The 12,075-nt window shown below is 43.3% G+C and overlaps 1 protein-coding gene across 2 annotated transcripts in view; it reads left to right on the top strand.

Moving 5' to 3' along the window:
- KIF1B (kinesin family member 1B) overlaps positions 1 to 12,075 on the top strand; it is a 132,936-nt gene that overhangs the window by 85,493 nt on the left and 35,368 nt on the right. Inside the window, exon 21 of one of the 2 annotated variants that reach the window (XM_018552506.1) lies at positions 5,493 to 7,527. The exons of the other annotated variant lie outside the window; for it this stretch is intronic. Within the exon in view, the coding sequence (XP_018408008.1) occupies positions 5,493 to 6,923 (1,431 nt within the window). The 3' untranslated portion in view covers positions 6,924 to 7,527. Of the gene's footprint in view, positions 1 to 5,492; positions 7,528 to 12,075 lie in introns of those variants that run through there. 2 annotated transcript variants of the gene reach the window in all.

Raw genomic sequence — 12,075 nt, 5'->3', positions numbered from 1 at the left:
AGGCTTTTACTTCCCCCATTATTACAGTAATGTCTTCAATGCTTTGTCAAGTTAATACTGTACTCCATGCCGCTATGATATGGTGGGAATCCATAGTACATTCCTTGTCTGAATCCATTTTAGAACATACAAAATGGCTGCATGTTATTCCTGTGCTGATCCCACTGTAATGATAATGCGGCCCGTCGGTTCAGTAGGAATTGGCCTTCCCTAGTGAATTGATCCTTTATGTCTGAGTAATGGATCAGCTGCCTCGGCGTGTGCAAACGATGATTCCACCTTATGGTCTGTGTCATTGTCTCAGCGTTGCTGTGCTCCAGTCTTCTTCATGTTCCAGATATAATAACCCTTATTTCTACAGACTTAGAGAGAGTTATCATTGTGTGAGGCTCGGTACTGATCTGCCGCGCTGTGCATGCGTTCTCTCCTGTTGCTGCATGCATTCTGGACTTTTCCTTTTCGCTTCATTGGATTGATGACTGGCTGTGCACTGTACCTGCTTTTTCTTTTATCATCACAGATATAAAACCACAACCTCACTCATCTGAGATAACACAAATATCTGTTTAGATGTTGGATAAAAACCATGGTGATTATATTTTGCAGTCAGTGGTTATGTTTAGTGCTGGGCGGTGTTATCACACCGTTATTGCTTCCAAGCGTTTTGTGGATAGACTCACCTAATTATCGTAGTCAGGTAGACTATCACTGCCCAGCTACTGGTAAATTTGTAATTTATTCTCAAACATAATATGTGTATAGATAGCGTATATAGTCACCTGACAGGGGAGGACTGGGCTTGGGGGAAGGAGTGGCATTTTCCGCCTTGGCCAACGCTAATAAGATATGTTGGGTTGTTGTCCCTCAGTGACTTTACTATTCAGACATGAATCAAAGAGGTCACCAGCACACCATATTGAAGTGAAGAACTAGAGGTTCTTCACTTCAGTGAAGTGAAGAACTGTTTATTGACGCTTCATGCCAAAACAAATGGCTATTTGTAGGGATGCACCGATACCGGTATTTTGGTACCGTACGAGTACCGATAATTTTTTTCCGGTACTCGCCGATACCAATTACCGAGTAACGGAAGTCCCATTGAGGAAGCCAGGTGGCGTGTAATGACTCGCCACCCGGGCTTCCCGCTTAACAAGAAAGCCCCCTCTTACCATAGTATGTCCAGCATGTCAAGGGGGAGACGGGCTGGACATACTAAGGTAAGGTAACCCTACCTCACGAGGACGAGAGAGCATGGAACCGCTTCCCGGCCAATCAGAAACCGGGCAGTGTGTAATGACTCGCTGCCCGGCTTCCTGATTCAGGAAGTATCGGGCTAGGCATCGGAGCATTTGGCCGAATAAGAGTACTCGCCCAAATACTCGGAATCGGCACCGATATCGATACTAGTATCGATATCGGTGCATCCCTAGCTATTTGTTTTGGCATGAAGCGTAAATAAACAGATGTGTTCTTCACTTCAATATGGTGTGCTTGGGACATCTTTAACAAGTTTCAGTATTGGCAGCGCCATCCGCGGTCACTTCGACCACCCACGTTGACAGGGATATCCGGTAAGGAGTGCAGCAGGGTTCTAAAATACATATGAATCAAAGAGGAACCCTCAGTCAGTGACACATGATGGGCATTATATATCTGTCTGTTCCCCCATTCAGATCTGCAATCACAGCATTTGGCAGAGGAAGTGCCAACTTCCTCGCATGTCATGTGACCAAATGCCAAGAGCTTGCTTTCAGAGCACCTCCACCTTTCACCATGCCCACCAGTCACGGTGGTACCAGTTAAAGTTACCATTATGTTAAAGGTTAATTCCCCACATTTGTGTTTTATAGAGTAAAAAGAATGCCAAGGCATGCCAGTTATAGTAAAATACTTCCTATACTAGACAGTGTTATGTATATGTTGTCTCATCTAGAATGCGTCACCTAGATTAGAGTTATGTATATTATGCATACAGCTAGAATTCAAGCAGGGCAGATATTTTCCTATGCATCAAAGTCTTAATAATGAATGTGCTTCATGGGAAACCATAGTGTATTTCTAGTGAGTATATCCCCTCAGTTATTATGTAACGATTTACAGAAAGTTACTTTTGATTTGCTTCTCACATTTTATACTTGCCTGCTCTTCCATATTTTGATGATAGCATTTCATATGCAGATTTGTAAATGCTCCCTCTAACCCTCTAGTGTTCATCTGCTTATTAGGGAATGTGATTAGCACTCCATGCTTAAAGGAGAACTATTGAGAGTGTAATAGAGTCTTCCCAATAGTCAGAGACGGCGTGCGACAATGAAGGTGTCACATGCAAGCTCTATATCTGACCCTAGAGAGGCAGAGCCAGCTGTCAATCAGGCAGTGGGGTGGATCCCAACAATATTATCGGGATCTTTCCCAGCTGCAGCTTGGCTGTGCACTGTCCGCATATAGCGAGCAGTAGTAGTAGTAAATGAATCCCTGTGACCCAAAAGAGAACTAAAACCAAATAAAGGCAGTGGGCTCCCCTTGCACTGCAAGTGTTAAATGCTTCCTTTTGCCTAGGCTATGACAGGGTTACATTAGGAGTCAGTCCAACATCTGCTGAAGGGATACAACTATGCACCGGAGAGCTTCAGCTGTCCGCTCTTATTCCGTATTACACACGTAATAAATACCCGCTTCTTTTTTCAATCTGCCCGCATGTACCATTTTTAAAACACCAGTCTGGCCAGCCCTAGTCCATTTGTCATGCCCTCAGCTGACCTCGCTCACAGCAATCCAAAGTGGTGGGAATTGGCTGTGTGGAACAATTTGTGAAGATCTATGGTTAGATTTTATTGTCATGCAGTTTATTCAGTAAGCATTGAGTAAGCGTCTTTCTTCTGTAGCCAATACAGTAATATGATTAAATGGGCATCCCTCTTCAGCCAATAGACCAAGAGGATTAGAAAAACAATTCTCTTCTCCTGCCAATAGCAGAGGGGGCTCCCTAATAGGTCCGTGATGTCCTACTGGTTTTGCATGTGCGCAGCGCCGCATGAGCTCCAGCCTATAATGTTTTCATGTCACTGGTGCTAGTTGAAGTGGCTGTTGGACCAGCCTTAACTTCTACCAGTTAGATCATTTATGTATACGACAACATATATTATTAGAATAAACTTATTGTGTTATTAGGTTTCTAGTTTGTTTTGTTTTATACATAATTGCTCTCAAAGTAGCCACAGGAAATAAGATTATACAACAGGAAAAAAGAAATTAAACTTCCCAAATCATCAGACCGTGTAATAGGACATCACAATTATCGCAAGTAGCGTGATTGAAGTTCTAAACACGCACAACATGCTGCTAAAAAAAGCCATTGCAAGACTGCCACTATATTTGCTCCAGGAATCATTAGTTCTCCCTTATGTTGGATGGAAGTATTGTGACACGATGAATGAAAGTGTCCATTAGTGAATAGGCTTTCAGTCAGGAAAGGCTGTTTTTGTGTAGAACGGCTCAGGTGATCTTAGTTGTTCAGTCTTGCTACATAAATTGCTAACAATAATCAATAAGAGTAGCAGTCAGTGGATAAACAGATGCAACCAGTGACTCCCTATGGTGTAGCCTACACAAGTAGCATTTAGTCATAATGAATGGCACATAATGAAGTGTTATGCAATTATGTATTAACCAGGGTAGGGATAGGGATTCCTATCGTCCGACGCCCGGGGCATGCAGTTCCAGGTGCGGGGCAGGTGTTTTTTTCCTACCTAGGCGTAGCGGGAACGTGTATAGTGTTCGCTCGCACGTTTGTTCTCTGCGTTTGCCCTGCATCCCCATTGATTTGAATCTGTTCCTATACTATGCTAATTTGATGCATGTTCCTGCAACGCCTAGGTGTGAACCGAGCCTTAGCTCTGCTACGGGCAAGCAGGGCTGAATGTGGAGCAGGGAAACCATCACTCATTTTGTATAAGTGATCTGGGTGGCTGTAATAAAAAAAGTAAAAAATAATAAAATAAATAACAATAAAAAAAAATGAAAACCAACCACACTGCCCCCGCCATCTGCATGCGAATAAACCCATGCGTAGGGCGGGCAGCAGCGCTCTCTAACACGCACAATGTTCATTAAAGGGTAAGTTCACTTTCCCAAGTAATTTCGGAAAATGGGATTACCCGCTCAAATCTGACTCCCCACCCAACTATACTTACCTTTAGTCGAACGTTCCTTCCCCTCGGTCGGTACGGGTGTACTATCTGTACCCATACTGCCGTCCAGCGCAGCCCTGTGCTATACATTTTTAATTCTGTTCACAAATTACGAACACTTGTTTGTCAGCGCAGTCAGGTGACCATGCTGACCAATGAGAAGTCCTTCTTAGCACGGTTTTATACAGTTTAGTAGCGTGATTGAAGTTCTAAAATGTACCTGTGTAGCAGTAGGCTTATACATTCTCTGCCAATAGTTGGCCTTTGTATTAGCTGTCTGTCCCTTTCAAAATCTAACATATCATATAACAAAAGGATGGAAATATGGTTATTGTAAGCGACATATTTGCGAATTCTGTGGTTGTCCTGTCTGTATTAGCTAGATATGGTCAGCTGTTTGCATTGCGAGTGGTCCCTGTTCTGTCCCTGTAAAGCCATCTTTAGCCTAGGTAATTAATTATTTTTAGACTTCAAACTTCAGTTTTAATAAAATAGCTTTTCATAGTGAGACCTTGAAGGAAATAGTTTAACATGTCTCCCAAATAATTAGTCCTTAAAGATAGTTATAGATGATGTCTGTTATTAGGTTTACTTCCAGTGTCCTTTCAATGTAGTCTTTATTATATACAGGTCTAAGTCTCTATGAAGTAGTGGTGTTTAGCATATGCATATAGTACTCCATTTTTATATATATGGCTTGTGGTTAGATTTTATATAAAAAATGACATAAGGTTGAAACTTTTGAGATTAGATATTTATCAGCTTCCTACGACACCGCACGAACATACCTCAGCGACCCACATGGTGGACTGTCCTCTACACTAAAGGCTTATGTAACACTTTGTCCTTTCTCTTGAATACTTAACTCACCAACCACTGCAACCGAGTATAAGCACCAGCATCTGAAATCTGCATTTACTAACCACAGTTTACTGACCTTCTTCTTGGCTGTCTTTGCCTACTTGCATCTTGGCGTGGTGGGTTTGCTGTGCGAAGAGCCTCAGGATTTGGCCTGTGTGCGTTGGGCATGGGTTGTTTCTCCACCTCTAACTCCTGTGCTCTTTTAACGAAGGCTGCCTATCTTCTCTTCCAACTTCTCACACGTGATAGGTGAGAACTGAAAGTTTAGTTCACCTTTTCAAAAATTTCACCCAAACATTTTGTTTTATTTTTTTCACATCCTGTTGTCTCCTTAGTTTGTTTCATGTCATTTTCTTTCTTTTGCCATTTGTTAATTTTTAGTGTTTTCCATATTTTTCCTGGTTTCTTTTGGGGCCATTTTGATTTTTTTTCTTTCTCAAGGACGCAGACTCGGACAGCGGGGATGACTCTGAGAAACGGTCATGCGAAGAGAGCTGGCGGCTGATCACGTCCTTACGGGAGAAGCTTCCTCCCAGCAAAGTGCAAAGCATCGTTAAAAAGTGCGGCCTGCCTAGTAGCGGCAAGAAACGGGAGCCGAACAAGAGGTATCATATCCCTCAAAGGCGGAGACTGAGCAAAGATTCCAAGTGGGTGACCATTTCTGACCTTAAAATCCAAGCCGTGAAGGAAATTTGTTATGAAGTTGCACTCAATGACTTTCAACATAGTCGGCAAGAGATTGAAGCCCTGGCCATAGTCAAAATGAAGGAGCTTTGTGCCATGTATGGAAAAAAGGATCCAAATGAACGGGATTCTTGGAGGGCAGTGGCTCGAGATGTCTGGGACACAGTCGGAGTGGGAGATGAGAAGATTGAGGATGTAGTGCCTGTTGGGAAGGGTGCCTCAGATGTTGATGACCTAAAGGTGCATGTTGACAAACTGGAAGACATATTGCAAGAAGTGAAGGACCAGAATAACATGAAAGACGAGGAGATAAAAGCACTACGAAACAAAATGTTAAAAATGGAGAAAGTGTTGCCGTTCATGGGTTCACAGGGTGAACGTAGACAGAGAGGTCCTAGCACGGAACGTGATAAAGTAACAGAAAGTGATAAATGTCAAACTTTTATTCCCAACAAGGAAGAACAAGTCTACCAGGAGACAGACAATGATGCCATGTTCCATAGAGGGCGGACACAATGGATGAGGCAGGAACAAATTAAGTTTAAGAGCCTTCAGCAGCAGGAAATCGCAAAGCAGCTCAGGCGCAACGGTCCTCATCGCTTCGTCCCACCAGAGAACCGTAAACCACGGTTCCCCTTCAAAAGCAATCCCAGCCATCGAAGTTCCTGGAGTCCAGGCACGCACATTATTATTACAAATGATAAGGTGATAGAAGTCAAAGTCCCGAAAGAAGCTGAAATCAAAGAACAAGAGGAGGTAGAACCCGAGAAACAAATCTGGAGCCCTTTCAGTCACTTGCGCAACCAACATTTAGTGCAGCAACAGTACCGGGGAAATGGCAACAACAACAACAACGATAACACCTCTGGCCGATGGAGAAGCAACTCCTTGAACGGCTATCAAAAGGGACTGAGGCGCCAAGCATCTGGATCGTCTGAGTCGCTTCAGTCCTCTGATTTACAGCAGACTGACTCACATTATTACCAGCAACCGCCACCCCAGGGGCCTCCACAAAGGCAGCAAAACTGGGGGAACCATTATGGTGGCGGTGGTAACGAAGGCAGCAATACCTCTTATAACAAGCAGGGTGACCGACCCCAATACTTCAACCAGTTTGTCACCCCGCCCCGCATGAGACGTCAGTATTCCGCGCCCAATCTCAAATCTGGTCGGGAAACCACAGTGTGAAAAAAAACGGTTTCCTACAAGGACTCTAAAGCAATATTCAATGGCCAGAGAGGGTTTTACAGGCTGCGTACCCTCTGTGACCATGTTCCTTCTTCCCTGTAAGCTGGCTGATCAACTATAACAGTGTTGGGTGCATTGGATCTTCCCATTTCTCGAGTTTTCTCTGTGTGTTTTTGTGTGTGTGTTTTTTAAGCCCAGGACAGGGGCCGAGCAAAGCGTGTCTAGATAGTCTTCCCGAGGCTAATGATCTTGGGGGAGGCTTCTCCGTCCATGTTTTCAAGACACTCTACCTCTCCTGCCTTTACTTGCAGTATTAACCTTGGCTTTATACTACCTACCCCTTGTGCAGAATAAGACTGACACATATTCCCCGTACTTTAGATAACATGATGTTTCTAGTCTAGAGGAGACCTTACCATGCACTGACTTCTTTCTATATCTAATTGATGTGTTTTATTTTTGTTATTGTTTTTTTTTTTACACTGATAAACCACTAGGATGACTTAAAGTATTGTGACTTCGAACACTAATTTTGAGAAAACGACTTTAGCAACACTAACACTGACCCTTACACTAACTCTGACCATAAAATACTGTAACCCTTCCAGAGTCGAGAAGTGTGCTTCTAGGTGTCATCTTGTATAATGAGTCCTATACGATGGTATTTAGAATAGAGATATTCTTTACATTTATTATCTAGCTTGTTTGCTATTCAGTTATTGCTTAGCTTTTTCTTTCATGTCTGTTAGTGTTTAGCCACTAATTGTTGTCTTTTTGAAAGTTAGCATTTCCTCTCCCAAGTCAGATACTACATGATTATTGAAGAGGAAGCCAATTAGTCACTCCCATTCAAGAGGGTAGACTGCCACTAATACTGCTCATGGGCTTTGAATGTTAGGCATAGGGAGGCAGGCGCCTGTAAATGATTCAGAGCCGTGGAGCCTGTTTTATTCTTATGGTGCTTATTAATGTCAGACGTAAGTTCAAGAAACGCTGTAGATCAGGGGTCGTCAAACTCCGGCCCTCCAGCTGTGGTGGAACTACATGAGGCATTGCAAGATTCTCACAGCCACAGACATGACTCTCTGAGAGAGATGCATCATGGGATTTGTAGTTTCATCACAGCCAGAGGGCCAGAGTTTGGCTACCCCTGGTCTAGATAGTCTCACAGAGAAAAATCGGGTTAGAGAAAATATAATTGAACATGTAAAGCTCTCCTGTTTAGGAGAAATGAATGCAGGAAAGTTGACTTTGCACGTGGGTGGCAAATATAAATGGAGGAGTAAGTAGGTGAATTTGGTTGTGCACCAGGTAAAAGCCAAATTCTTGACGTATAAATAAGTTTTATCCGGTCCCCCTGTTGCTTATTTTTATATCATGTTTTATATTCACGATAGTTCATAGTATCATTATTCATAATTGTGCATTATAGAATAGACCCAAAACTTGCTGTGACTTTTTCTCCAATGCTGCTATATTTTAAGATTCTCCCATATCTTTGGAACCGCTCTGAAGTCCGTTGCCTCTTTCCCATCAGCCCTGAAATGAAGCCCCATTGGGGTGCAACGCGTCAGAATGTGGGTGGAGTATCTGTCACTGTTGATAGAAAGTTTTTGTACGCAAGCGATCAACGATCTGCAGCTACACTACCTTCCTATGCTGCTGTATTTTAGGTATGGTGTTGCTGGACGGTTATAGGTTTTTCTCAGATGCAAAAGTCGAGTCTACCAGTTTTTTCTTGCAGTGTTTGACCCATTTCCCGTATTGCAAGTGTCGGCAAGTAGTTACCTATAGCAAACACCAACATTGCAGCTGCCTCAAGATGAGTACCGATATGTTTGTATACTGCAAGGGTGGCCGACATGTCTTTTTCCCACCAGATATTTTGACCAGGAGGTGAGAGGTTTGCTTATCCCGGTGAACCACAGGAACGTGCTGCTGTCCTTTCCCCTGACTTAGTTGGAGAACCAACGTGGCACACGACAGTTAAGGATTAGCTCTATTCTGCATAGGGAAAGAAACGTACAGCTATCAGTGGTCAAGGTTTGTTCTATGTGCTGGAAGTACAAAGGTTCATCCTTACACCATCATAACAGATGTTTAGATCTTTCGCCTTGCCTTTTTTTTTTATCATACCGCACATGGCTACTTTTAGTGACTGACTTTTTATAATAAAGACCTGCTTGAAATTAAAGTGACACTAAACTCAGGAGTTAAATCTTAAATATACATTCAAGTCCCTTAGCTATGAACAACAATGTATCTTATTTGTGTATCACTCGGCTGTAGATCCTCCAATCATCTCTGAATTGGTGCTGACACTGTCCTTCCTTCTGGAGGGGGGCTACTTTTGTTCCCCATGTTCCCTGTGCGTGTTGTAAAGTAGTCACCGCTCAAAGCTCACTCCCGTGATTTACTACAATCTCAATACAAATCGGTGAACTAAGCAGGAGATTGTAGTCCATCCCGGGAGCGAGCTTGGAGCGGTGACTACTTTACAACACACACAGCGACCAGGGGGAACAAGAGTGGCCCCCCTCCAGAAGGAAGGACACTGTCCGCACCAATTTGAGAGATGATTTGAGTAGGGTTGCACAGATACCAAGTACAGTACTCGGTACGAGTACAAGTACCGATACTTTTGAGCTCCAAGACTACACTAGAGAAAAATTCAAAAATTAGTAGGCAGCTGTCATTTGTAAGAAGCACACAGAGCTCCTGGGATTTGTACATCTCTTTTTTAATGTACGATTTTGTTTTTATAAATATAAATAAAGGGATGCACAGATACCAGTTTTGCGAGTACGAGTACTGGTACTTGCCGAGTACTTACAAGTACGAGTACTGATACATTTTTGTTTATTGTCATGTGACAGTTTTTCTAAAACAATACAGACTAATGATTTCAGGACAGTGGTGGAGCACCAGAGCCAGGTCCCAGCTGCAACCTCTGCAACCCTGGGAGTTCTCATGGAAATGCCAATTATCGGCACTGGTACTCGAAAAGTATCTGTGCATCCCTAGATTTAAGGATCTACAGCCGAGTGATACACAAATAAGATACATTGTTGTTCATAGTTAAGGGACTTGAATGTATTTTTAAGATTATCTCCTGAGTTTAGTGCCACTTTAAAGTATGTTAAATATATTTACAGTTAAGTTTGGTCTGCAACTTCTTTAAAGCACAGCTTTTTTTAGAAGTAGGTTTTTGGAAGAGATTTAGGGCGTCATGAACGTTATTGAAAATTTAGGCTGAAAGGGGCACCTTGTTCAGCATTTCTGAAAGACCCAGTGTTGTTCTTAGAGGGGCTTTTTGTGATGTGACAGACTTTTAAAAATGACCAGAGCTGATTACAAAGATTGTTGAGCTAAGCTGAGCGGGAATGACAGTGTAGGTGTAGAATTGACAGATTAGGATGTGCGGATGTTCAAAGTGGGCTTGTTAAAACGTACGTAGTCAAAATGTAAATTGGGGGAAATTGGCCTTTCTATCTTAAATGTTTAAAGGAGAATTATGGGGAGAATTAAATACACTAAACCCCATAGTTAGAGCCGACGTGTGACACTGCAGCTGTCACACGTTGGCTCTATTGATCGAGAACTGAGCAATCACATACCGCTAATCACTCAGTTCATGATCTTCTCCCTGCAGAGAGTGGTGACTGTCAGTCACCGCTCTCCACAGGGATTCCCCCCTCCCCTCTATTCCTTCATGCACTGACTGGAGAAACAGACGGGGAACGGGGCGGGCACAGCTGGTTCTGGTTCTAGAGGCAGAGCCAGCTGTCAGTCAGGTACCAAGGTGGTTCCCGACAACATTGCTGGGATCATCATCTGTCTGGCTGCAGCGTGGCTCTGCGCTGTCAGCATATAGCGAGCAGGATCCCGCTATATGCTGAGGTTTGGGTCACAGGAGGACATTTGCCAATGTCCTCCTGTGACCCTAAAGAGAACTACACCCAAAAAAGGTTTGGCCTTAATTCTCTTTTAAAAGTAGAATTACATTTTCTTTTTAAAAAAGATGAATCCCTCTAGCTCCACTTGAATCAGTGACATACCAATGTAGTGACTTTGCTCCAATTTGCTGCAAACACTTTGCTGGCACTTTACTTGGTACACTTCCCCCAAATGTCTAGTTGGGGAGGGGGCACTGTTCATATCTTAAACAGCCATGTTCCTTGCTCACTAGTTGCAACAGAGCTGCTGCCAATCACTGGCCTGGTGACTTAGAGCAAAGGCTTCGGTGCTGCCCATGTATGAGCCTGGCTTGGAGCTTGCATGTTAGGGTGGCTACGCTGGGGCTCCAGGCAGACCCTGAATGGCAGCGTAGCCACCCTATAGAAGGAAGTATAGTAGGCATCAATTTGGATGGAAGATTCTGCTGTAAAGAAAAGGATGCAGAGAAAAAAAATGGAACAGCACTTATGAGAATTCTATAAACTATATTTTTACTTATATACTTTAATAACACTTTTATTGTTATCACACTGCCCTTAACACCATTTTGGTTCCAGTTTTGTGTGTGTTGGCCGTTGCGCTGCCTGTGGCGAGTACTCGGCCTTTATTTTAATTTTTTTAACGTGCAACAAATCCTGACAGATTCATAGCTAATTGAAAGAAACGTTCGTGATCGCTGTTGTAGCCGTCGCGGTTGATCGCTTCTGTGGCTCTTGTCTTTTGACCTCCATTAATAAAGATACAAGTGCAGTAAGCATCCAGGAAGCATAGACACCTCCAGGTTGTGAACTCAGCCAGCGTTACTAACAATCCACCCTTTCTCTTTACTAGAAACCATTACCACTGACAGGCCCTATTTAAAAATGGCTGCCTGTGCGAGGAGGACTGGTGCTCTTTTATGCAGTATATTGTACTGCCGTTTGTGCCTTTGTCTGTGAGTCAGAATGAACGTTGGTGTGTTTTCATTGGGAGCGATCCATCACCCAACACTGAGTATATTGATCCAACGCTGCCCCTGAATCTGACGTTCATACTACCTATAGGTGGCGCCACCCTTTCTCCTTTCATCATGGGGTGGCTCTGCCAGGTTTCACCACTTGTATTTTTCCATTGTTGCTGGGATTACAGACCCAACCAATGCTGCCTTTAAAAGAAAAACGTGCCTTCTGGGCACATCAGCGAGGGTGCATCCTCG

Source organism: Nanorana parkeri, unplaced genomic scaffold (genome assembly GCF_000935625.1).
Source record: "Nanorana parkeri isolate BGI_ZX_2015 unplaced genomic scaffold, ASM93562v1 scaffold5, whole genome shotgun sequence".
NCBI classification, from domain to species: Eukaryota; Metazoa; Chordata; class Amphibia; order Anura; family Dicroglossidae; genus Nanorana; species Nanorana parkeri.
This window is presented reverse-complemented; position numbering and strand designations above follow the sequence as displayed.